Raw genomic sequence first — 26,473 nt, 5'->3', positions numbered from 1 at the left:
GGGCAGCCTCGGGGGCCCACCTGATCATCTCAGTCCACCGCACGGCCTCCTGAAGCTCCATCAGCCGCTCCTTGTACTGGTTGCGCTCCATAAGCACACGGGCCATCTCCACCCGTGTGAAGCGGCGGCGCTGCGCCATGGGGATCTTGTCCTGCAGAGAAGAGAGAAGAGGCACAGCTATTCAGCCAGTGAAGGACCAACTGGCAGGTCAGTCCAGTGCCCTCCGAGGCCAGGTCACACCTAGATTCCTCTCGGGCTGGTCTTCAGGTGTGGGTGAATCCAGGCGTGGATTCCAATAGACTCAGGCAAATGGGTATGGAGGGTGTGGGCAGGGGGACGGTAGTCACTGAAGTCTACCCACCAGTGGTGCCACCTTCTTTCCAGAAAGTCACAGGATACACTTGAAGGGCACAACAGTGACTTTTCCTGTAAACCCCTGGACACTGGCAATCCCAAAGGCCTCCAGTGAAACTACCAGGTAGCACTGGCCCAAGGTGAAACCGCAGGAAGAGGTTTGGGGAGGATAGCCCAGCAGGCAAAGGAAGCTGAGTGCTAGAAGTCCTGGCGGATCTGAGAGGGGTTTGCTGTCAGCAACTTCTGTGGCAAGTCCAAGTCTACTCTGTGAAGTCGAGTCCCGGGTGGCCACAGGGACGAGGGGGCCCAGGAGGGAACTACCAGGTGAGTGAGCGCATGCACCTTCCCCATGTGGCCCCGCCCCATGCAGCCCAGGCCCCGCACAAATGGGCAGCTCCATCGCCTCGTGGGAGGGGCCTGGGGGAACTCCACGATTCACCTGCAACTTTGTTTCTCTCCTAGAGCAATTGGAGTGAAGTGCTGCCCAGGAATAGCTACTGTTTCCTGAGTGCCTGCTGTGTGAACTGCATCCTGATGCGCGCATATGACTAGGAAATTAACAGCTAATGACTGGTTAGGTCCAAAATTCACCTGGGGGTGAAGACCCGTGACTGCTTCCTTCAGGTAGTGCAGGTAGCACAGGGGCGACTTTCCTCAGAACATTCCGTGCACCTCAGAGTGGAGGTGGGGACGACAGATGAGCGGACTGAGGGCCTCACAGCGCCTCAACTACTAGGGACAGTGGTGACTGACGCTATTTCTGCAGCCTGCTCTGCAAATTGGAGTGTAGGGGGCAGCGGTTGCGCTGCATAGGCAGGGAGACCCTGCTTGAGGGCTGTGTAAATGCATCCGCTAGGACGGGGGGCTGAGGAGGAACTGTTCCGACTTGACGACACCCCAAGGCAGGGGAGGACGCTGCTAGGTGTGGTTGTCATTCAGATTGGGTGAGGGGCCCAGAGGCCCAGAAGAACGAGTGCACCCCTGGTAGCCCGCCCACTGCCACCCCCCCATGCCCCACATGTTAATAGTGGAATATACCAATTCTGTACAGAGATAGCTGCTTACATCCTCCCCCTCTTCTTTGGGTTCACGGCGAGCTATGATGGCCTCGGACTTCACTCTGCAGGATGAGAAGGAAGCCAGGTAGCGTAAGGGTCCCCAGGGCGCCAGCCCACAGACTGTCCCACCTCTGAGCTGCGCTCAGGACTCTTCCCTCAGGTTCTACGCCCTAAGCATCCGTGCCAGTGCCCTGAAGCCCACGCATCTGTCCTAGCTGCTCCGGCCAAGGAACAGGGCCTCCTCCCCCGGGCAGCCAAGTGCTGATGGGAAAAGCAGAGCCAGCTATACTTCAGGGCTGGATGGAGCAGTGCGGGCTCCAGGAAAGCCCAGAGCAAATCTGGCTCCCATTCTCACAAACCCCACACAGGCACCCCTGCCTGGGGCCCTCCTCTCACACCTCCCCTCTCCCATCGCCACTCTGGGAGAGCGGGGTGAGGATCAGGCTGAAAGAGAAACGCTATCGGGAAGTGCAGACTGCTAGGGAGGAGACCCCAGAGCTTCCCAAACAGGCTGCCTGGCTGCACCTTGGTGGATCAAGGGCTGGGGAGCACCGGGTAGAAAGCGGCCGGCCCTCAGTCCTCCCTTTCCTCCTCCAGGGTGAACGTAATGGGGTGAGAGCAGCAGGAAGGCCCAGCTGGGCCACTGGGGAAAAGGCACCAAAGACAGGACCACCATCCCTTGTGTGGGATTCCAACAAGGAAGGAGATGAGAGGGACGGGCTGAGGGACAACTCGGAGTCGGGTGGGTGGAGTGGAACATGAGATGCACCTGAAGGAGAACGGGAGGCTGAAATGAGCAGGCAGACTGGGCCGCTTTGGGAAGGGACGATCTCTGGGGTGTAGCTGGCAGAAGAGAGACGGACCGAACAGAGGCCAGGCAGGCTGGGTGGGTATCTCACTCTGTCCCCCTCGCTTCTGGCCCTTGTCCTCCCTGCGAGCCCCGCCCCCAGCCCTGCTCACCTCCTCAGCTCCTCCTCCAGGTCCTTGATGCGGCTCTCCAGCCTCAGTTTGGCTTGCCTGGCAGCTTCTAAATCCCCCTTTAGCACCTCCTGCTCCCCCGACAGCTGGTCCACTTTGGCGATGAGGTCGTTCTTCACCACGTTCAGAGCATTTCTTTAAAAAGGCGGAAAGACCGGAGCCTCGTGTGAGCCAGCATGAACATCCCACGACGGGGGTTGCAGAGGGGTCTGCCTGCACTTGAGTATCTGAGAAGGCACCCCCTGCTCCAGAACGTGGCCGAAGGTGGTTACCACATGCCCCCATTAAAGGCAGTGACCACCGTTCCGAGGAGCGGTGGGCTCCGCCGTGCGCCTCCAGGTCCTTTGGGGCTGCCCTCTGGGCTGGGCTGGGCTGGGCTGGCACACGTGTTGCAGGGAGGCCCTGGCAGGGGGCTATCTCAGCAACAGAGGCACTGGAGAAGGGTGTTCTTACTTGGTTTCTAGAAGCTGTGAGTTCTCCAGAAGCAGATTCCCCACTTCCTTGCCCATTCCTGAAACAAAAGGTGCAGAGGTATTGGGCCTGGCAAACCAGCGGCTGATGCTCACACACCTACTTCAGAGTACAAACATCCCCCAGGGGGCGGCCTGCTGCTGGGAGGGCCGAGGGGAAGCCTCTGCTGGTCAGGAGGGCAATCCACCCAGCAAGGCAGTCAGAGGTGACCCTGCTGAGCACAAGCCCCAAGGGGCGCCCGGAATGGCCCCTGGAAGGCACTGCGCAGATCCCTACTGCCTTGACGGATGCAGCAGCCCTGGGCTCCTATCCAGGAGCTCGGGGCTGGGTCCCTACAGCTTTCTACCAATGTGACGTCTGTATACCATCCGGGCTCAGGCGGCAGCAGCAGACCCTGAACTGTGTCTGTGCACCCACTCAATCTCTGTGCCCCCCGCCGGCATCACCCCTTTCACCCCCCAGAGCTGCCCCCAGGAGAATGGAGATTAGAGCTGTGGTGGCGGGAACAGGGAAGACGGCACAAGACACAGAGAAGATGGGATGGCCCTGCGGCACGAGCAGCCCTCTGCTGGGGCTCGCAGCAGGACCAGCGGGCTGGACGGGGGTGGGGTCAGCAGGAGACGAAAGAGGGAGTGAGGGGGACAGTGCCCAGAGGGACTGACCTGGCTGCTCTGTGAGCAGGCCCCACAGGGGACCCCACAGACCGAGCTCTCTACAGGCGTATCACAAAACCCCTCTCAGTGCTGAATCTAACCCTTTGGGACAGCCCAGAAGCCCGCCTGTTCCTCTCAGTCCTGCGCCCTGCCTCAGTCCAACACACCAGGAGACGAGACGCGCAGGCTCACACTGGGCTCCACCTGGGGCTCGGCCTCTCTGTTCCCACGCCCTTGCCTCCCATGTGGCCTGCCACCCCCTCGCACGGGACACGGCAGGAACCAGGCAGGCTCACCCCAGGGGCTGGCCTGCCCGAAGCTTACAGGGGCCCAGAGAGGCTGGGGCCACCCCTCTTCAGCTCTCCAGGGTCTGCTCTGAGGGGGGCTGTTGGGATGGCAGGGTGGAGGCCCACACCCCTACCCCGCAAGTCCCTGCTGACCCCACCTCTGCCCCACCATGCAGAACAAACAAATGGCTCATGAGCATGAGAAGGTGTTGGGTGCACAAAGGAAGCCCCCAAACGGGAGAAACACATACTGGAATGGGGCCTTGGCCTTACCAAAAAAATCATCGCGCACTATGGGAGCCGTCCCAGTCCCACGGGAGATGGGCAACCAGGGCGGGAAGAAGGATCAGGAGAGAGGAGGGGAGAGAAAACAAGCGCATTAAGCCCGTGCGGACAGCAGGTGGAAGTCTTTTAGGGCGACTTCTTGTTGTGTTGGAGGTGGGTACAGGAGCAGGATGGGAGGGAGCCAGCTACTCCTTCTGGAAAGTTTATCCTTAGGGTGCACAGACCACCGGGCCGAGAGCACTTGCCCATGAAGTAGGTCAAGGCACTGCACTGGCACCTGACACCACAGCCTGGGTGGTGAGGGGTGGGGTGGGAAGTCACTTGACAGAAGTCTCTAAAGGGAGGGAGAGCTGCGCCCGGGACCTTTGTGCCTTTACAAGCTGCAGGGCTGCACTCAGGCAGGTGGGGGCCTCATAGCCTCCTGGTGCAAAGCAAGAAAGTAGGATCTCAGTCCACCTGCCACATGAGGAGACCCCTGAGCTGCACTTGGCGGGGGCCTCATGGTACCCCAGACTTCTGGGGTAACCCCTGGCAGAGGGGAGGTGCCACAGAACTGGCATGCGGGCCTTGTCCAGGTAACGGTCCTATGCTTCCAACAGCTCTGTGTGACCGTCACAAATGACTGTTCGGGGTTCTCGGCCTTCGAGAAGACAGGGTCAGGGCACAGCTTCTCCCTCAGGTGTCAAGGTCACTGTCAGTGGGCTAGTGGAGCAAACCAAAGTAAAATTCCGAGCAGCAGCAGGCTGGTGAGCAAAAGCACGTGTGCCTTAGTGACTTGGGACAGAGTCAGGAGGGACAGGCTGCCCAGCCAGCGGTGGCTGGGGTGTGACAGCAGCAGGGGAGTCCCAGAGGCACCACCCCCTCCACCTGGACTGCACCGTGGGGAGAGGGGCTACAAACAGGAAGAGCAGATACACACCTGAGAACTCTCCTGGGCCGTGTCCAGCGAAGCACAAAGGGAGGGGAAAGGAAGTGACAACGGTCAGTTGGTGACTGGAACCAACAAAATAAACTCTTATAAAGAAAAGGCAACAATGATCAGCCATGTCCATGTCGAAGTGCATCAAAGAATACCAGCACACGTCGCCAGGCCTGTACGGCAAATCCCACTGTGGGCAGAACCCTGAGGGAAAAGGGAGCCCAGCACAGAACACCCCTCCGTCTCCTAGGGGCCCAGAGGGCCCAGAACACGGGGGCAGGCGTGGGAACCGAAAGCCTGCTCACCCCTCTAATCCCATTACCCATCCGTCAGGAGGGCCATGCAGACCCGGCGGTTAAGGCCTGTAAAGATGAGTGTGTGTGCGGTTGTGTGTAGGACTGCGTGGCAGGGTGTGTGAGTGGCCGTGCACATGTGCACAAAGGGTGGCTGGATATGTGTGTGTCTGGTTGCTAAGGGCGGGGTGTGCTGAGGTGCCAAGGGCATCCAGCTACACAAAGATGTCCCTCGGAGTGAGTGAGTCGGAGTGAGCGAGTCGGAGTGAGCGAGGAGCAGGCAGGCACCTGGCTGTGCAGGGTCCCCGGGCCGGTCTCAGGTGAGGGTACAACTTCAGGTGAGGGGTGGCCAGAATGCAAGGCCCACTGTGTAGAGAGGGAAATGCTGAGTTAGAGAGCAGAGACAGGGATGGGACATGCTGACACGTGCCATTCTTACGTGGGTCCAAACCACTCTCTGCTGTAAAGCCAAAGATTTGATGAGACAATACTGTTCCATTTGGTTCCAAATGAAGAAAATGGCACAAAAAGTCTCTTAACTTAAATCGCAAAATAACATAAATCATTGTAGGAATTCAGGTACAGAAGTACACCAATTCAAAGTGCCCTCTCTCCTTCCCAGGGCAGCCACTGTTAACACTCAAGATTCTTCCTCTCAGACCTCTTTCTGGATAAACATCCGTTTTTAAAAAACAGAATCACAACCATACTATCCATCTTTTTGGGCAAAACATACTTCATTTCACCTGACAGCGTGCCACAGAACCGTCCACGTCAGAGACCTGAGATCAGCTACAACGCTTTGTCGTATTCCTGGGCAGTGGCACCGCACCCCCTACTGCAGCACTCACTCCACTGACATTTAGGGCACTTAGGGGTTTGCACGGCCACCCACGACACTGCAATGCCAAGCCTCCCGACACTGCAATGCCAAGCCTCCCGTGCGGGCAAGGTGGTGTTCTCTGGGAGCTCTGGGCCTGCTGGCCGTCAGAGGGCAGCTCCTCGCCCGCACCGCTGGGGCCGCTCCGGCAGTGGGGCGGGACACGGCCTGCTCCGTCTTCATCAATCTTCCGAGGTGACAAGGAGTTATCTCTATTTTCTCTTAATTGTCATTGCTATATTATTCCTGAAATGGAGCATCTTTCCATGATTGTCAATATCGTCTGTGAATACCCTATTTTATTCTCTTCTCATTTTTCATTGTATTCTCCTTCTTTTAACCTTAATGATGGGGTTCATAAACATTCATTCTCAATTTCCATGTGGTCACACCTGACAACACTTCCCACTGCGGCCATGGCTACAGTGACCCAGATCGTGAAAACACTCGCCCGCACTCCCCTCCAGCTGTGTTGTCCTTGTGTATTTATGGACACATTCCTTTTGTGTGGGATGTGCTGTTCGGGTCAGACTTCGCTGTTCTCCAAGCGGCTATCCAGCTAACTCGGTATCACAGCCCACCTGCTCTCCAACCACTTGAAACCCTGCGTGTCGGACATGAGTCCCCACGCGGCTGCGGGCCTGTCCTCGGCTCGTCCACCGGGAACACAGAGCCGCTGGCTTACCGCTGTCCCGGAGGTGCCTCTTCCCATCATCGCAGCTTCACAAAGTGCTTTGAAACCTGGAACAGCCATCCTGCGACCTTGTTCTTTCTCAGAACTCTCTGGACTGCTCTCGCACATTTACTCTTCTCAATGACCTTCAGAATTCAAGTTCCAGGAAAAAACCCAACTGTGTGGGTCTTCGTACTGGTCTGAATGAATTCACAGATAAACAGTGGGCCGACCTGTGTGTGATGCCACCCGACAGCCTTTTTTCTTTTTACAAATTTTTTAAATATTTATTTATTTATTTTTAGAGGGGAAGGGAAGGAGAGAGGAAGAAAAACAATGTATGGTTGCTTCTCGGGCATCCCCTGCTGGGAAATGACCCCTGCCAGGAACTGGCCTGTAACCCAGGAATGTGCCCTGACTGGGAATTGAACCTCGATTGTGTGGTTCGCAGGCCCGCGCTCAATCCACTGAGCTACACCAGCCAGGGCCCCTTTTTTTTTTTAATTTAAAAAATATTTTATTGATTATACCATTAGAGTTGTTCTATTCCCCCCTTCATTCCCCTCCACCCTGCACACCCCTCCCCCACCATTCCCCCCCTTTAGTTTATGACCACGTGTCTCGAGTTCTTTGGATTCTATATTTCCCCTACTATTCTTGCCCTCCCCCTGTCTATTTTCTACCTACCATCTATGCTACTTATTTTCTATACCTTCTCCCCCCTTCTCCTCCTCCCACTCCCCTGTTGCTAACCCTCCATGTGATCTTCATTTCTATGGTTCCACTCCTGATCTAGCTGTCCTCTTGGTTTGCTTTTGTTTTAGGTGTGGTTGTTAATAACTGTGTGTTTGCTGTCCTTTCACTGTTCATATTTTTCATCTTCTTTTTCTTAGATAAGTCCCTTTAGCATTTCATATAATAAGGGCTTGGTGATGATGAACTCCTTGAACTTGACCTTATCTGAGAAGCACTTTATCTGTCCTTCCATTCTAAATGAAAGTTTTGCTGGATAAAGCAATCTTGGCTGTAGGTCTTTGGATTTCATGACTTGGAATACTTCTTTCCAGCCCCTTCTTGCCTGTAAGGTCTCTTTTGAGAAATCCGCTGACAGTCTGATGGGTACTCCTTTGTAGGTGACTGTCCCCTTATCCCTTGCTGCTTCTAGGATTCTCTCCTTCATTTTGGTCTTGGCTAATGTAATTATGATGTGCCTTGGTGTGTTCCTTCTTGGGTCCAACTTCTTTGGCACTCTCTGAGCTTCCTGGATTTCCTGGAAGTCTATTTCCTTTGCCAGACTGGGGAAGTTCTCCTTTATTATTTGTTCAAATAAGTTTTCCACTCGTGGCTGTTTCTTTCCCCCTTCTGGTACCCCTATAATCCGGATGTTGGAACGTTTAAAGATGTCCTGGAGGTTCCTAAGCCTCTCCTCATTTTTTTGAATTCTCATTTCTTCATTCCTTTCTGGTGGGATGTTTTGTTCTTCCTTCTGGTCCATTCCATTGATTTGAGTCCCAGTTTCCTTTCCATCACTATTGGTTTCCTGTGCATTTCCCTTCATTTCAATTAGTTTAGCCTTCATATGTTCCTCTAATTTGTGACTATAATCAACCAGTTCTGTGAGCATCCTGACCACCAGTATTTTAAAGTGTTCATCTGAGAGGTTCGCTATTTCTTTGTCACTTAGAGTTATTGGCTCTGGGACTTTGAGTTCTTCTTGAGCCATATTTTGGACTGTTCGTGCCTGTTATGTATGAGGAGTGGAGCCCTAGGTGTTCACCAGGGTGGGGCAACTCAGGTGCTGGGTTGTGATGCTGTATGGGGAGGCGGGGTCAAAGGAAAGCAATGGCGGTACCCTCTGCCGCCTCCTGCCACTGGGGCCGCTTGGCCAGTCCCACTGTGCACGAATGTGTGACTGCGGTCATCCCATCGCCTTGCGCACTCACTGGGTTTGCCATCTGGGGCCTGCGTGGTCTGTCTCACTGCTCACTCCTCTGTTGGTTTATCTGTGCGTGAATGTGTGACCACGCTCAGCCTGCCCTGCACCCTCACTGGGTCCGAGCTGCTACCCCGGCTGCCTGCGCACCTGGGTCAGGGATCCTTCCTGCCTGACCCTGCTCTGCTGCTGGCTTCGCCCCTCTTACTGGTCCGGTTGAATGGTTCATTGTTGTCAGACTTCCGTATAGTTCAATTTTCTGTTCTTTGGCTGCGTCTTTGTTTACTACACCTTTGTTGTATTCAAACTTGGTTGTGGGAGAAGGCACAGTGTTTCCACCTACACCTCCATCTTGGCGGAAGTCTCCAACAGCCTTATAAGGCTTATATTTAGATTCAAGAACGTGTCACTGTTCTCCATTTACATGAGGTCTCTTTCATGATCTTCAATTATACTTTTAAACTTTCTTTACAAAGATTTTTCTATTTCTCAGGATTATTTATAGACATTTTTCAGGTGTCATGACTAAGTGGTTGGGACCTGCTCCGGGACTCAGGCGCAGCCAAGTAAAACGGAAGTCGGATCAGCCTGCATAGAGCTTCAGATTCTAACCAAGTGAAGCAGGGCAAGTTACTCAGCCTCTGAGCTTCCGCTTCCTCATCTGCGAGACGGAGACACGGTCTCCTTAGTGCAGGCTCGTTGTGGAGCCCCTGCTAAGCGGTATGTCTGGACTCCCTCGCTCCACACTTGGGTCAAGTCTGGGATGCCTATTTTCATATCATAACATTTCTGAAATTGTAAATAGGTTTTATAATCAATGACATGGGATAGTTTAATTAGCAGTATTTTTTCTTTCTTGGAGACTTCTAAAATAATGGTGTGTCACGTGATCAGTAGTAGCATGTGGTTTCAATGACATATAATAAGATATGCCGGCTGGGGTCCTTCTTCTTGCTTCTGTGCTAAGGGGGTCTGCAGGCCTGGCGGGGGCAGCACGGGACAGCCACCCCGAGCACTTGGAGCCCGGGCACACCGTCATCGACCGTGCCACCCACCCCCAGAACCACCCACCTTATCTCTCACATAGAACATGAACCTGTTTCTGAGATTACAAGGTCTTTCCACCGTGAAAACTGTCACAAAACCAAGACTGACAGGACCACTCACTGTCCCAGTCTCTTCCCAGATCAGCAGCTGCACAAGGAGCCTGGAGTCAGGCGCTCCCTCCCGCAGCAGGTGCCTTCAGAAATACGGGGGTGGGGGACCAAAGTTCCCGTCACTGACACTTACTGTGGCTGAGCCACACTCTGGTGACAACGGGGTCCCTCAGGTGAAGGGACTGGGGCAGACCTAGCCGGTCCCTCCGCCTGGTCAGACCCAGAGCAGGCCGCGCGTGTCAGCGCTCCACCGACCGACCACAACTGCACTCGGCCCTCCTCAGCTCCCCAGGCTGCCTGAGTCTCCCACACTCCCTGTGCTCAGGGCCTGGAAAGGCACCAAAAGGTCTCCCCAAGGGCAGGGTCTCCTTTGAGCTCCCGTTCCAACCAGAGCTAAGTGGTGCCTAGATGACCACCATCCTGCAAAACAAAAAGCATTGCAGAGAAAATGCTTGCCACACAGCAACCTGCTCATGCTCCGTCACCCTGTGAGAGAAGGGTGTTGGCTTCCACGTCCTCAGAACAAAGGTCCACGGAACGTGCCGGTGCGACCTTCCCGTGGAAAGACCACGCTGAACGAACGCCCTGCGCAGTGGACTGGCCCCAGGAGACAGATGAGGCATCATTACCCTCCCAGGAACCTACTGCATCTGACTAAGAGTTAGCGACCCCCATCTTTAATTACCAATTCGGCCAAGGTGGCCTCCAGGTAAAGCTCACGAATGTGCACTTTCTAGTTCACAGCCTTCCCTCCCATCACTATTTGGGGGGGCTCTGTATGAAAGTGACGTTTGGAGTGATGCCACCTAAATCGGTAGCTGACGATGACCACAGGAGGCGGTCGCATGCTAGAGCATCCAACAGCCCCTAGGGCTCTGGGACACAATGGAGGACATGGAGGACATGGAGAGGCCCACCAGCGAGGACAGCCTGCTGGGGCCACCGATGGACGGGCAGACAGGCTACCCGGAGTGACCGGGTAGTGAGAAGGCTGGTCAGCTTGTGGGAGGGGCCAAGGCTGTGGCAGGAGCACTGGTCCCGACAGGCAAAGTGGGATGGCCCCAATGTCCACCAGTGGGTGGACAGGTATGGAAGTGTGATCCATCCAGACAGCTGACCATTATTCAGCCATAAAAAGGAATGACATTCTGGTATCTGCTGTAGCCTGGACGGACCTCGAAGGCATTATACTTAATGAACCCAGCCAGACAGGAAAGGCCGGCGGACAGGAAACATCAAACTCAGCAGAAGTGCAGACAGGGGCAGACGAGTGAGCACTGCGGACGGGGAGGGGCGGGGTGGCTGCTAACAGGCCCCGTCAGGCGGTGAAATGCTCTAGTTGCGTACTGATGACTGTGCATCTCTGAATGTGCTCACAGCCACAAAGTACACTTTGAGTGGGAGAATTCTATGGTGTGAAACTCCGTCTCAACAAAGCTCCTTAAAAAAGAAAGCACAGTAGGTGGTGAGAGTCAGGGATGCCACTCTGGGTCAGACTTGGGTTTGATTGTGGCCCTGCCGATTTCTCTCACCCTCATTAACCTCAGTTTCTCCATCTATAAAATGGGGACATGAGCAGTACGATGGATTAACACCAGCCGTGAACATAAAATGATGGCGTTACCCCAGAGGTGGGCACAGGTGCGGTGGGCTCCCACCCCACCCCTCCCTACACCCCATTTCCCGCCCCAACTGGCCAGAAATGCCTCTGGGGCAGTGGGAATGCCCCTGGGCCCTCGGGCCCCGACACAGAGATGGGAATGTCACCTGCCCCTGTGCTTTTCTAGGGAGGAGGCTTTCATGTATTTATCAGATTCTCAAAAGCTCACCCTGGCTGGTGTGGCTCAATGGACTGAGTGCCAGCCTGCAAACCAAAAGGCCACAGGTTTGATTCCCAGTCAGGGCGCATGCCTGGGTTGGAGGCCAATGTTTCCCCCTCTCTCTTGCCCTCTCTCTAGAAATAAATACATAAAACCTTTAAAAAAAATTCCCAAGAGCTGAAGAGCACATCACAATCTGCTGTCAGTTGTCAGCACACACAGCACCCTCTCACCAGAGGCTTCCTCCCAGGACGAGCTCACGGGCCTGATAGGGGTGTGGGGGTGTGGGGGGGGTAGCCTCCAAGGTTGGCCAGGACAGAGAAAGGTGCAGCCCCAGGGACCCAGCGTGTGCCACTACATAACGGCCTTGACCACTGTGCCTTCTAGGTCTGCTGACAGGCGGCCGCCCCAGGGCGAGCACACCTGCCCGAAGTAACAGCCGGGCCCCGCCCTTGCTGGTGTGAGTGCAGACCCGAGGGCGGCAGCGTCCAGGGAAGCAGCGTTCAGCCCGTCCTCAAGGGTCTGCGCTGTTCGCCCTGGGATCCCCACGCCTGGAAGTCTGTCCTACAGAGATCATCAGAGACGTGGGCAGAGAGGCGCACCCACAGATTCCCATAAAAGCAGTATTCGATCAGCAAGAATCAGAACCAAGAGAGAACTGATTAGATAGCTTACAGTCACACAAAGGAAGCAAAGTTAAACTGTATAGATTAGGGGTCAAGGAAATGGTAGTGTCATCCTCAGAGAAAAGCACAGACGTGAGCTGACCATCACGTTCCATGTGACCCACAACGCCTGGAAGGCATCACCGAGACAGGAAAACACACGGCATGGGGTGGTGGGGGTCCTACGGTTTTTACTCTCTTCTTGGCAAGTTCTGATATTATTTGAATATTATAATATCCACATATCATTTTTCTAAAATTAATAACATGCCTAAAACATAATATGTACATTATCTGAATTATGTAGAGTGGAAGAATGTCAAAATATTAAAAGTGATTGCCCCTAATTACATTTTCTGAATATAAATAGTTTCTGTATATTTTTAAAAGATTTTATTTATTTATCATTATCTTTATTTTATTTTATATATCTCTTATTTATCATTTTTCTGAATATAAATAGTTTCAGTATATATATTTTTTAAGATTTTATTTATCTTTAGAAGGAGAGAAGGAGAAAAACATCAGTGTATGTTTGCCTCTCGTGAGTTTTCTGCTGGGAACCGGCCTGCAACCCAGGCATGTGCCCTGACTGGGAATCGAACCGGGATGGTGTGGTTCGCAGGCCTGCGCTCAATCCACTGAGCTACACCAGCCAGGGCTCTGTATATTTTTAAATGTAATTTTTTTTGCAATGCTTACGAGAAAGATCCCATTGAAATGTGTGCTGCCAAAAGTGGGTGTACTGTTCCTGATCTTAGACGAAAAGACCTTTCTTCGTTCAGTCCTTCACCACTGGGTGTCAAGGTCGTGTACAGCACTGGACTGCACACTCAGAAATACGCAAGGCGGCCAGTCCTATATGCAATTTACCAAACTCTAAAAATTCGCTGAAAAAACTCCCACTTCAGGTGCAGGCGGTGCCAGTGCTAACATCCCAGATGCTTTGCTCCAGGCGGGCGCCGCTACCCCAAGTCCACCAACTCACGAAAGCAACCGAGAGGCTACCCGCCCCAGGGCAGAGGACGTGACAACTGCTAGACTGAAAGCATCACCAGGAGCCTTCCCTGCAGGCCCAGCCCCAGCGGTGGCTGCAGCGGTGGCCGCCACATCACTGGGGACAGCACTGACCACACAGAAGTGCTGAGCATGCAGCCCAGTCGCATTTTGGAACGTCAATGTTCATCAGTGAAGTGACACCCACAGAAAGACTAGCAATAAAACTCTTCAGTGGAGACAGCTCTGTCTCCTTGGGCAGAAAACAAAATACAGATCCTAAGGTCAGAGGCAGCCCTCAAAGATTCTGGAAGCAAAGCAGCTTCCACCCCAACTTGCCGCATGCACAGTTGAGGGACTGAGGCAGCGCCTGATGGTCACAGCACCAGATGCTGCTCCCTCTCAAGTGACGAGGACAGAGAGCTCTTTCCCTGTGAGCTGTTTCAGTGGAACTGGGTGTGGCGAGGGGACCAAGAGGACCAAGAGAACCATGGCTCCCCAGAAACAGACACACTGTGCCCAGAAGCCTGCCCTACCAGGGGTTAAGTGGGAAGGGAGCACTGAGCTGCAGTCCCCGAGGTCCTGGAGCTCTTCCCACAGCATGGATTTGGGGACAAGGCTGCTTCTCAAGACTCAGGCTCTGGACAGACGGTTGGGGTTAGGGGTCTTCGGGGGTTGCAGTGGGGGGGGTCACATGGTCGGGGCAGGAGGGTTGAGCCTCACTGAGCGACTCCTGAGGTGATACTTCTGACTTCCCGCCTGCCGCCCCAGGGGCCCCAGCCTGGCCTGGAAGCCGTGTGAGCAGTTCTTGGCCACCAGCAGCCGCCCAGCAGACGCAGGTGCTCTACATGCCCGGCCACCCTCCTGGGACGGAAGGGATGACCACGAGCAAGTCTGTGTTGAGCCACCAGCCGCAGACATAGGACCCAGACGCACGGAGCTCTGGGAGAGACCGGAGGTGCAGAGGGCATGGAGGAGCACTGAGCCTGTCTGGGCATTTTCCTCTCAGAGCAGAGGAGCTGGCAAGAGCCACCGCCCAATACATTGCCAGAAAGTGGACTGCCTTGGGGGAGGGGTGGGGGGCAGGGGGTGTTTCAGCCTGAGTGCTGCCTGGCATGGGTTTCTTTCTGGATGAATGCCTGTCCAGACTACACAGTGGCACAGCTCTGAGTTCTATGGTGTGTGAATTACATGTCAAAACTGCAAAAAAGAAGTCCCTAGCTCACAGCTCACAGGACTTCGCTTTTACTACAGACAAAACCAACAGCCCCAGGGCCCTAGGGTCACAAGACAGCTCAGGTTTACCTAGCAGGTCGGCCCCTTCATCCACGTCCCCGATGACCTCAGACCCCGCAGTCGACAGCTCGTGGTACAAGGAGTCAGTGTTGATGCCAAAAGCCTTGTTGACGATCCCCTGGGTTGGGCTGTGAGGACACGCAGCAGGGAATGGCAGAGTGAGTGGGCTCCATCTATGGGCCAAGTACGGAGACTCTCCAACACCCTACGCAGGCACGCAATGCCAACAATTCTTGTGCAGGCACAGATGCCAGGGGAGACAGTGGGTCCATGCCCCAGATACCCTCCCACTGCGAGAGGCTGCTGGGACACCCTCACCGAAGGCCAGGATGCCTGGGCCCAGGCCCAGTGAGTACCTGTTGCCGGTGCGGTCTAGGCGGGGCTCCCGACCCATGTCCAGCTCCGGGGTGGAGTCAATAATGTCTTGAACATCAGACCACTCATCACTGCTGCCCATGCCTGGGAGACAGATAGGACTGATGTCAGGAGGGTGCACAGCAGGGCGCCCATTACTCATGGCTGTCCTCTCGCCCGATGTCTAGAGACCCCTGCAGACTCCTGCCAGGCAGAGACTGTCAAGAAAAGGTTTTTCCACCCTGGCTGGTGTGGCTCAGTGGACTGAGTGCCCGCCTGTGAACCAAAGGGTTGCCGGTTTGATTCCCAGTCTGGGCACATGCCTTAGCCGCAGGCCAGGCTCCCAGCTGGAGGTGTGTGAGAGGCAACTGATCAATGTATCTCTCACACATCGATGTTTCACTCCCTCTCTTTCTCCCTCCCTGCCCTTTTCTCTAAATAAAAGTAAATAAATAAATAATCTAAAAAAGGGGGCAGTTTCCAAGGCTGGTGTCCCCCCACACTGCCCCCTTCTCGTGATCTTATCTGAACAGGACACATGCCCTGATTTTTCCCTCCCTTTTCTCTGGATCATGGTGGTCTACTTTTAGACAGAGCTGCACCCTCCAAATTCACCTGTTGAAGCCCTAGCCCTCAGGATGCCAGAATGCGACTGTATTTGAAGGGAGGGGCTTTAAAGAGATGATTGAGGAAAACAGGGCCACACGGGTGGGCCCTGATCAAACTGGACTCTGTTCTTACGAAAAGAGGGGATTGGACGTAGACACACACGGGTGGCTGTGTACAGATGCAGGGAGGGGAAGGTGTCTACACCCCACGGAGAAAAGCTTCAGGAGAGACCAGCCCTGCTGACACCCTGATCTCCAACTTCTGGCCTCCAGAAATGAATTCCATGGTGTTGAGCACCCAGTGTGCGGTGTTTATTACGGCAGTTTAAGCAGGTGAGACATGTACCCGAACTATAATCTGTGGGAGGGAGAGAAATCTCCCTGGATGAGGGGGTAGGGAGGGCAAAGGAGCAGGTAGCCAGCAGATGGGTGCTGCCCACCGCCCTGCCCAGCCCAGCCCAGCCTGGGGAGCGCCTGAGAGCCGCAGTACCGATGCTGACGTTCCGCATCTCCTGCGTGACCTGAACCTCCATGTTGCGGCTGTTGCGCTTTTCCCGGGCCCGCTTGCTGTTCTTGGTGCCAGCGCCGTAGTCTCCCAGGGGCTGCAGGCTCTCGTTGAGGGGCGTGACTGCGGCCGAGGGCACAGAGGACGTGGGCGTGTTGGACTTGGTGCCCGTGGTGCTGGGTGTGGCAGCCGCTGAGGACTGGCCTGACTCGGACATCTCATCATGTGGACACTAGGGCCAAACACAGGAAGAGGGGAAGCTTGTTGTGTGGGTCACGGCCCCTGGGGCTCTGGACAAGGGCCCCTCGCTCGGCTTCCTGCCACTTGACCTAACCACAGCATCCGCCCTGGAAGGGACAGGTGGACCCCTGCCCCCACACTGGGCGGATTCCTCGTGGCCTCGTCACTTGGCTCATGTAGCCACTGCCTCGGCTTTCCAGAGGCCGCTGCCACCTTATTTAGATGGTTTAGACGGGGCTTTCAGCTTGCACGCTCCCCGATGGCGCCGTGTGTGATGGACATGGAGCTGCACAGATATGGCAGGCAACCCTTTGCAGCCGGCGGTGGGGGTGGTCAGAAACAAGCTGCAGTACAGGGAGGGCAGAGGGCTCTAATAACGGGGCCAGGGAGGAGGCCCTCTGATCCCGTCACCACTCTGCTGCTTGGCACTGGCTGGCTCTCCCACCCGCCCGGGGCCCTGCACCCCACCCCAGCCGGTCAGGAGCTGTGAAGGGGCGCGCACCCCTCTGGCTCTGCCCATTGCAGCCTCCCAAACAGAGATGCCAGGGGACATGCAGTGCTTAACCTCCACAGCTTGGCCGGATCAAAGTCTACTCTACATGTCTATGTAAATACAAACAAGCTGAAATTCCACTTCTGCAGAATGGGACATTCTCAAGGTATTCTAGGAGTAAAAAAAACCAGGTTATTAAAAACTGCAATCAATAGTGAACCTGAAGAATTTTACGGAGAGAATACATGCTGCTTGACTAAGTCGGGGACGTGAATCAAACACCTTCTCCTGCTCTCTCCTGACGGAACTGCAGGATGGTCACAATAAAAACAGCCCCCATTCCACTGTCAACTAATATCAACACCAAGGCACCCTGAGCAGGGGCCTCAGAGCCTCTCCACAGCCTGTGGGCGGCAGCTCCCCTTGGTGCCTGTCCCCTCTTTCATGGTGCTGAGAAGGGGCACAGGAGGGGTCTCAGGAGGGGCTACAGCCCCTGGGGTGGGGTGCGTTGAGCGGTGCCTCTCAATGCGCATCCCGGCCACCCTGCGGGGACGGCACACGTTTTCCCCAGGGGGCACACTTCCAGGGAAACTTTCTAACAGGGGAGGGGCTGATGACGGGTTGGAGGGGGCAGGGGAGTGGTGTTCCGCCCTCTCCATAAAAGCTGGATGAATGCTGGGACCAAGCACACCCGCCTGTAACCGGAAGGGCTGACCTCTAGGGGATCAGGGGCCAGGACTGGCTGGGAGACTTCTGAGACCTCGTTTCCTGGCCAGACCAGTGGGTCACAGATAGGCCCAGGCAGGACGCTGCCCCCCTCTCTGGGACAGCGAGTGCGTCCTGGCCTCCTGACAGGCTCCCCTCATCCCCAGCAGGCATCTCACAACCCCATACTCTCTTCTAGGGAGGGGTTCTCGACCTGGAAGCCTGTGTCCCCAGGTGACACCTGTGGTGTCCGGAGATACTTGTGCTCATCACATCTGGGAGTGTACGTGTTCTTGGCATGTAATGGACGAGTGTAAGAGTGTCGCTTGACACCCCACAGAGCACAGGCCGGCCACATGGCCTGGATTGCTGTGGCACGGAGCAGAGAAGCCCTGCTTGGGAGCCTGCCCCTCACTCCCTAGAAGCGCCTCTCTCTACACATTTCAGTTTGGGTGTGGGTCCCTCCACTTAGGGCCGAACTGAGAAGGGACAACCCTCTTCTCCCCTCAGCACCAGCACACACTGAACACCTCTGCGATGATTCCCCAGGTGCCCTGTCACTCCGAACACCAGAGGCCCCTGGGTGTCCTGCAGGAGGGGCACTCTGCTGCCACCTGGTCCCACGCCAGCGCTTAAGGAGACCACATGCACGGGGAATTCTGGGCAGACCAGGGGAGGTCAGGGGCGGGGCCCTTCTCAGGGGACCACACCTTCTATTCCTCATCAGCCCTGTTTCCTGGCCTATCTCTGACCCTTAAACTTGTATCTGTGGATTTTCCGTGGGTGTCCTTTTTTAAAAAGATTTTATTTATTTACTTAGAGGGGAAGGGAAGGAGAGAGGGAGAGAAATATCAATGTATGGTTGCCTCTAGTGCGTCCCCTACTGGGAACTGGCCCGCAACCCAGGCATGTGCCCTGACTGGGAATCGAACCTCGATCTTTTGGTTCGCAGGCCCGCGCTCAATACACTGAGCTACACCAGCCAGGGCTACCGTGGGTGTCCTTGACCCTGGTAATCACTGTGGGAAATTTTGCGATACAGTCAAGACACTCCCAAGCTCCCTCAGCTCTCCATCACCCTATGGTCCACCGCTCGCCCACGGGCACGCCCCCTGGCCACCACTTACCTAAAGGCAAACATCTCAACCTCCTAAACATCAACGTGTAGCAGTGACCTCCAAATGCAAAGAACCCACACTCTTAGCGGTCTTTCCTCACCATGAGAGTAGCCACAACTGTTTGGTTAAAACACTGAAAATACAGTACATAAAAACAAAAAACAAAACAAAAACAACAAAAAAATTAACAAATTAGAAAAGCCTTAAAACCTAGAGCATGAACTTAAAAGAACTTAAATAACTGTTTAAAAAAGAAAATCAAATAAAACACACCTAAGAACTAAAACATAAAACACCGCAATTTATTAAGAGAAAGACTACGTCAGACAACAGTGAGAGAAAGAAGACGTCCTGAGAAAAGCCGGCTCAGACACAGGCGGGAGAAACGACAGTCCAGGAGGCGAGCAAGCGAGCAGAGCCCTGAAGGCTTTCGGAGGCTCATGCGGCTTCTTCCAGAGCTTCCAGGGAAGCCCAGGCTACAGGCTCAGTTTTTATTCAAGAGAGAGTGAGTGTGAGCAGCCAGCTTAAACAGACAAGCCTGGCCTGAATGGTGGGGATAACTGGGACCTCCCAGGCCTGTGCCCTTCTGCCCAGCCCCCACCCACCGGTAAGAGCCTGTAACTGGCAGGTGAGCACCTGGGTCAAATGTCACAGAGACACGCTCACTCCCTGAAACAAAAGCCGAAGCCCCTGGAGTCACAGTTTGCAGCTACCTCCTGCAGCCAAGCCAGACCCTGAGAGGCGGAAGACAGTCAGCAAGGAGCTATAGCAGAAAGGAAATTTCCAGGACACCTGGGCCCCATGTCCACAGCCCAGCCCTGCCCAGATGCCAAGGCCCTTTGCCTCCTTCAGGTGTCTTCCAATAGCCTCTACAGAAAATCCACCAGTCCCAGGGTCACCTCCTCCACCCCTGAGGGTGGCATCCTTACCTGGCAAGGGGTCAGTCTCCTGTCCTGCCACAGTCTGCCTCCGCCAGACAAGCTGAGCTCATAGACCAAAACTGGCTGCAAGTGACCAGGGAAAGTTCCTGCCCTCGGCTTTCCCAGGGCCTCCCATTCCAGGTACATACCCAGGATGTCACCTTTTCACACTCAGAGATCCAGAAGCCATTAGCATGTACAGGCGAGTGAGAACAGCCCAGAGAAGAGAAGCTGCCTCCTGGCCTGACTCTCCTGGTTGCTGAGCAAACCTCAGAGGCCAGAAGCACAGAACGCTCTGGGCCAGCACCCAGTCTGGCCAAGAGGCTGGTACTTTGGGGTTTATTTGGAGGACAGTCGCTAAGCTCAGTCCTAAAGCAGCACACCCTAACTGCAGAGGGGGTTAGCCTGGACTGGTAGGTGCCAGTGCGAGACCTCCTGAGCTGGTCTACTGTCTCCACTGTCGCCACACCTCAGGGGGGTGTCCCACTAACCCAGGAAAAGCTGCAAAGGGTTGTATGCAAAGGCTGGGCTTCCTGAATGGACATGGGGCGACAGAGAGAAGACCCTCACTCCACAGCACGGCTACAAAACCTGGTAGGTGGAGCTGAACTGCAGCTGGCCGAGGTCACTCAGGTGCCAGTGGTCCCCCGAAGGCACGAGCTTGCCCCCCATCTGTGCACGTACCATGCCGTCGGTCAGGGGGAAGACATTCAGAGAGGTGGGGCGCTCCTTCCTGCTGAAATGTGAGGAAGAGGACAGGAAGCGGAGGGTCAGACGGTGGCTCATGAAAGAACTGAACACTGCACACGCGGATGCCTATTTTGCGGACAGTACTGTTCTACACGACATCCCTTGCCTGGCTCAGGGGAGAGGTCAGCTGCTCTGAGGCCGTGGTCTCCTGGGAAGCCCATGGCCTCACAGACACGTGGGTACCTCCCGTTTCCTCCTAGCTACGGCCGCTCTCCAATCAAAGGTGTGCACACATTCAGGGGAGTCTCTGCTTCACTGGGACCCGACGTAACACTCCCTGTCTCCTATGTGGTGATGCATCATTTTTGTTTTGATTTTTAAACAGACACCTGCTGTGTAAGCTGAGATGCCCAAGGCAGTACCAGCGAGGGGCCAGCGCTGACCGGCTCCTGCGAGTGACGGCTGCTACGTGGCGCCAGGCAGGAAAATCAGCTCTTGTTGCTCTGTTGCTTCTGTTTCGTTACTTGCCTCTGCCCCTCTCAGTCCCCGTCCCCACTCCTTACTGTTTTTTTCATGGGACCTCACTGAAAACAAGTGATTGAAAAGAGTATGGACAGGGCCCTGACCTTGTGCTAGGGGACAGCCCCTCCACAGCCCCTTCTCTGGCCCTGTGCACTGTTCCCGTGGTCATGCAGCACCAACACCAGGGAGGGGTTCTTTCAAAGCTGTGCTAGGAGACTGGGACTGTCTGGTAGCCTAGACTTGGGATCATCCCTGAGAAGACACTGGTGGCCCTTAGTGCCAGTGAGGACAAATCAGGCACTGGTGGAGGAGGCAAGGCCGGCTCCCACCCCACCCCAGAGCAGACACACTGCACCCCGGAGACCGTTGTCTCCAGGGCCCACGCTGCTCAGGGCTGTTCTGGCCAAACATTACGGCCCTCACACCTCAGCCTGCCACACTCAGGGCTTAGCCCCCAAGGGGGAAGTGGAAGAGGTGCTAGGGACTCCTCAGGGGTTCCGAGGAGCTGGGTACAGAGGCTAGAATATTCTGGGGAGAGATCATGGGTTTCCTCGTACTGCTGGGTGGATGCAGGTGATGAAGAGGGGGAGCAGAGCAACCCCTGTGACCAGAACTGACTGTGGCCGGGCAGATGGCCTCAGGAAGTCCAGCTTGGGGAAGGGGTCTCTCTAGCTGGGGCCACCACACAGGACGAAACACAAATCCTGTGAACCAAGCCCAGCTTTAGCCCCTCTGTGGCCAGCTCCTCTGTCCCGTTCGGGAAGCTGCTGCCTCCCGCAGAGCGGGGTCCCTGGACCCAGGGGCACCTGGCTGACCCATCACGGGAGCTAGTCTGTGGCAGGGACAGAAGCAGAGGAACAGTGGGCTCCCACAGGGCTGGGGCTACTGACGCCTGAGGGAACCATGTGGACGGGATGCTCAGGGCCGGGGCCTCTCAGGAAGTGCCTCACATAGCTCTCACCACCTGTGACAGAGGACACTTTCTTAGACGTGTCAATTAAAAGTTGAAGAAACTCAGATCCTACGAAAGACATCAAGTTGGAAAGCTCTGAGTCTACAGATGCATCAAGACATCAGTGGCCCATAGCTCAGCGCTTGCTCGGGCTCTGACTCAACTCAGCCCACAAGGACTGAGGCACCCGGGAAAGCAGCCTCTGCCACATGCTCAGCAGGTCCCTGGAGGAGGGGGGCCAGGGGAGAACAGGCTGCAACCTGCACCAGCTCCCTTGGGGCTCTCAGCCTGTCCGTTGCGCACGTTTCCTCCTTGGGGCTCCCAGTGCTAGGATGGGAAGCCCCTCTGACCTTGGGTGAAATGCACACAGTGGGTCCCTTGTTCCCAGACAGGTTCAATCCCAGCTGTCACCAGATGCTATAGGCTAATAATGGCAGGGGCAGAGTGTGGCATTCTCAAAGGACAGGGGACACCTGTCCGTACCCCGCTCCCACAGCTCTGTGCGCAGACACGCAACCACACCCAGACAGAGCCAGACCCCTGTCCCCCAACAGAACCCGTCACCAGGAATTCTGTCTCACCATCTCTTTGTTGTTCCCCACAGAATCACAGACGGGCCTGTTCTCTGGGCCCCATTAGCGCTTGCTGGGCATTGCTGACTGATGGCCCAGAGCTCTGCCTGAAGCCTGGCCAGTGCATCCTCTCATTTCAACCCTGCAGCTCCCTCAGGGGCAACCTATGCTCGTCCTCTTTGGAGGCTATAGCCCAAGAGGGTCAGACGCTATCTGCACAGGTCATGCTGCCGGTGGAGTCACGGTCACGCTGCCAGCTCTGGGTCCGGGTCCAGGGCTCTAAGTGACTAAGCGAGGTTGTCTGACACCACAGTACAAGGTCTCCCCATCACCCACTGCCCACTACGGCAGTGCCAGCCCCGAGCTTTGGCTGCACGGTCCCATCTGTGGGTGTGTGGACATTCGCTGAGTGGAGTCCCTATACCAGCATCTACTGCAGGGCCATCCTGGGGAACCTGGGCCAGCCCGCTGCCTCCTCGGTGGCGTGGCCCTGAAATGCCCCGTCAAGAGCCTGTGGTCTGTAACAAGGCCGCAGGAAATGTGTCAAGTGGACTCAGAAACCTCCTGTGCTTGTAATTACGAACCACTAGAATTCCAACCTTCCCAACCCCAGAGGCCCACAAGCACCTTGAACGACGGCAAACGCTGCGCAGGCATTACCTTTTCCTCCACGACTGGCGAGGACTGTGGACAGCGACACACACAGGCCGGCGGACGGCAGTGACAGCACAGAGAGCAAGACAAGAAGACAGCGTTAGGGAGCACACCCAGAAGCCCATCTGCTCACACAGAGAGCAACCCGGCAGGCACCCTGCTCCACGCTGAGACAGACGCTGAAACACGCAAACGTCTACACGTGACAGATGCGCAACACAGACACATGACCCTCTCAGCTAGGATGGGAGGCCTGAGACAAGGCCCGTGTGGCAGGTCAACAGGTCATGATGTGTATGCAGCACAGGGCAGTGGGCAAGTGTGCTCTCCAGGTGGCTCATCACACGTGTACACATGGGCATGCGGGGATGGAGCACACAGCCACACATGTTCATGAACCGAACCAAGCGTTTCAAGCACACAGCGGTTTTTACTCTAACGACACACAGTTCCAGAAGCCAGGCCAGGAGTGAAGGAAAATGCCTGTTGGGGTCAGTGGCAGCCAGAGGCTCCCCAGCACTAAGGGTGGGCCCTCATGGAGGGGGTTAGAGAGCCTGAGTGAAGAACCTGGGCAGATGCGCACGTGTCCCCCAAAGATCCCGAGTTGTGGCAGGAGAGGTTGCACCCCAGAGCAGAGTGGTCCGGGATGACAGGCAGGGCCTCCCCCTTAGCCCATCAAGGTAGCAGCACGGGTCACAAAGAAATGTCTGACCCTGTGAGACCCACAGAGGCCAGTGTCTGCACCCTGACTGAAAGCTCAAGCTCTCTCTGTGTCTGAGTGTCCCTCCTGAAAACAAGAGGCAGTGGTGGCCATCCACGTCTGTTCACCTGGAAACCAGTCCAGGGGCACACGGAGGCCCTCAGAACATCTCGCTCCCAGCAAGTGTCTGGGCCCTGGAGGAACAGCTGCAGGGAAGGCTGGAGACAGCTGCCGTGGCAACCATGGCACAACCAACCGTGGGCCACTGATGAAGCTAAATGCCTCCAGCTGGCTGGCCGGGCAGTGAGGGCACCCAAATACACTACGCCCCACCCCTATTTCCTGTGCCCTGCTTCCCAAACTAGTGCTGCTCCAGCCACTACCCCACAGGAGCACGCTTCTCTTTCAGCTGTGGACCTCCTTCACGAGGACTGTGGCTGGCAGCCCCAGGCACCTTCTTCCTCCAGCAGGCATCTCTCTGACAAGGTGGCAACTCTGGATTGGGAAGGTCTATTAACAGAGAGCACCGAGGGCCTGGAGATGATGGCAACACCAGACACGGTGCACACACCTGGGCCCCAGGCATCCCTTTCCGGCAAGATCAGATTGGGAGGCCAGGCTCGCAGAAACCTGGACCAGAGCCCCAGCCTCTCCTGGACAGCCAGGGGGCTTGCTTTACAAGTGAAGGAGCTCCTGGGGGCCACGGCTTGGTGTGGAGAAAGCCCCTGCCTGTTACCACCCTACCACGGGCACTGCTCTCTACTCTGGGCTCCACAGGCCCCGCTGGCATGGAGAGAAAAGACTCGCAGACCCCATCCCTCATGAAGCAGGTTGGCGGATTTCTTACAAGCAGCCTGTCCTAACTCCCTGGGGAGGAGGAGGTCCAACACAGAGTCTTCAAGAGCTGCTGAGGGGTCTCAGAGGGGACCCTGTGAGCCAACTCATGTAGGTCCAGGAGTCATGACCACAAAGACAGTGCCTGCCATGGGGCCAGGGGCTTCTCTGGGGAAAGAAGATGCTGGCTTCCCACAGGCCTGCCTGCCACGGGGGCTGAAGCATAACTCTGAGAGGCAAGCACACTGGAGGGGCCAAGGCTGCACTCGTCCCAGCTCTGCCACAGGACGAATACTCGTCAGGCAGGTTCCCAGACACGGTCCTGCCTCCACCACACACGGGGACTGCCACAGAAAGCACAGCCCATCCTGCAGTCACAGCGCCTCTTCCACGCAGAGGAGGAATCAGAGGTCGGATTCGGCTCCTGATGAAGACTAGGACCCTCAGGACCCAGCCATGGAGTACGGGCAGCTTCTGCTTTTGGCTGAGCCTACATCCTAAGGTTCTGAGGGCATCTCTTTCTTGTAGCAAACCCTGCAGCCCAGAGTGCTGACCACTGTGACTTAGGACCCTGAATGCTCATGGCCTCTAAGTCCTGAGTTGAGGTCATACCTCCTTGGCTCCCAAGAAAACTGCACCCCTCTCCCTGGGCCCAATACTGCCCCAGTGACCTTCAAGGGGCTCCTGCCTTGAAGAAAGCTGGTGGGGAAACGGCCTCAGGGCTCTAGAATGCTGCAGCTTGAGAACTGGCCCAGGCAGGGCCCAGCACCCACCAGAGATGCCCCGGCTCAGACTGCCCTGCCTAGCTTCCCGCCACACAACACGAAGACCCCTGATTCCAGGATAGCATTCCAAGGCAGTGTTTTCGGAATTCCCTCACCCACTTATGAGTACCAAGAGTGAGGTTTCACAGGGTGCTCAGGAGAAAATGTCCAAAGCCATGAAATGGTAGCTTGGAGATCTGTATTCCCCACTTTCACATATACTTGATACAGGAATAATTCCTGCAGAATTCTGTAGTTTAACAGTCTTTGTTCCACACCCCAGTTCTCACAGGCCTCAAGGCTGGCTAGGGTACGGCTCCCATGCCCAAGGGCAGGGGCGTTTTCAGCAGGACCGCCCACAGTACCTGTGGGCCCTACTCCCCATGGGCAGCTGCAAGTTGCCACTCCTCCCCTGTCCCGCCCCCTTCCTGGGCCCTGCTCAGCCTTTGCATACACAGTACATATTCCTTATTTTTTCTTTTTTAAATTACATGTTACTGATTATGCTATTACAGTTGTCCTGATTTTCTCCTCTTTGTTCCCCTCCACCCAGCACCCCAACCCTCAGGCATTCCGCCTACACTTTTTCATGTCCACAGGTCATGCCTGTAAGTCCTTCGGCTGCTCCATTTCCTATGCTGTACTTTACATCCCCGTGGCTATTCTGTGACTGCCTATTTGTACTTCTTAATCCCTCACCTCTGAGTTCTCCTACACCCACCTCCCATCTCTGTATCTTTAACCTTTGGCATTTTAATTATGATGTGTCTTGGAGTGGGCTTCTTTGCATCAATCTTGTTTGGGACTCTCTGTGCTTCCTGGACTTGCATGTCTATTTCCTTCACCAGATTAGGGAAGTTTTCTTTCATTATTTTTTTTCAAACAGATTTTCAATTTCTTGCTCTTTCTCTTCTTCTGGCACCCCTATGAAGAGAATGTTGTATCGCTTAAAGTTGTCCCACAGACTGCTTACACTAACCTCATTTCTTTGGATTCTCTTTTCTCCTTGTTCTGATTGCTTGTTTTTTGCTTCCTTATGTTCAAAATCATTGATTTGATTCTTGGCTTCACCTACTCTGCTGTTGTTTCCCTATAAATTATTCTTTATTTCAATTGGTATTTCC

General features: G+C 55.3%; 1 protein-coding gene across 21 annotated transcripts in view; it reads right to left on the bottom strand.

The window, feature by feature from the left end:
• Positions 1–26,473, bottom strand: part of MAPK8IP3 (mitogen-activated protein kinase 8 interacting protein 3) — a 55,652-nt gene that overhangs the window by 7,878 nt on the left and 21,301 nt on the right. For 3 of the 21 annotated variants that reach the window (XM_037034375.1, XM_037034392.1, XM_037034393.1), the window contains 11 exons: positions 23,058–23,081; positions 20,253–20,397; positions 16,171–16,417; positions 15,075–15,177; positions 14,728–14,846; positions 5,006–5,017; positions 4,075–4,092; positions 2,844–2,901; positions 2,373–2,525; positions 1,393–1,474; positions 21–151 (listed from right to left, as the gene is read on the bottom strand). In XM_037034375.1, coding sequence (XP_036890270.1) covers positions 21–151; positions 1,393–1,474; positions 2,373–2,525; positions 2,844–2,901; positions 4,075–4,092; positions 5,006–5,017; positions 14,728–14,846; positions 15,075–15,177; positions 16,171–16,417; positions 20,253–20,397; positions 23,058–23,081 — 1,092 coding nt within the window. Of the gene's footprint in view, positions 1–20; positions 152–1,392; positions 1,475–2,372; positions 2,526–2,843; positions 2,902–4,074; positions 4,093–5,005; positions 5,018–14,727; positions 14,847–15,074; positions 15,178–16,170; positions 16,418–18,750; positions 18,839–20,252; positions 20,398–23,057; positions 23,082–26,473 lie in introns of those variants that run through there. The other 18 variants (XM_037034380.1, XM_037034386.1, XM_037034376.1 and 15 more) reach the window with 18 other exon arrangements.

Source organism: Sturnira hondurensis, unplaced genomic scaffold (assembly GCF_014824575.4).
Source record: "Sturnira hondurensis isolate 20B ecotype Veracruz unplaced genomic scaffold, ASM1482457v3 Scaffold0022179, whole genome shotgun sequence".
NCBI lineage: Eukaryota > Metazoa > Chordata > Mammalia > Chiroptera > Phyllostomidae > Sturnira > Sturnira hondurensis.
The sequence above is the reverse complement of the archived record's forward strand: the minus strand, read 5'-3'. Positions and strand labels throughout refer to the sequence as shown.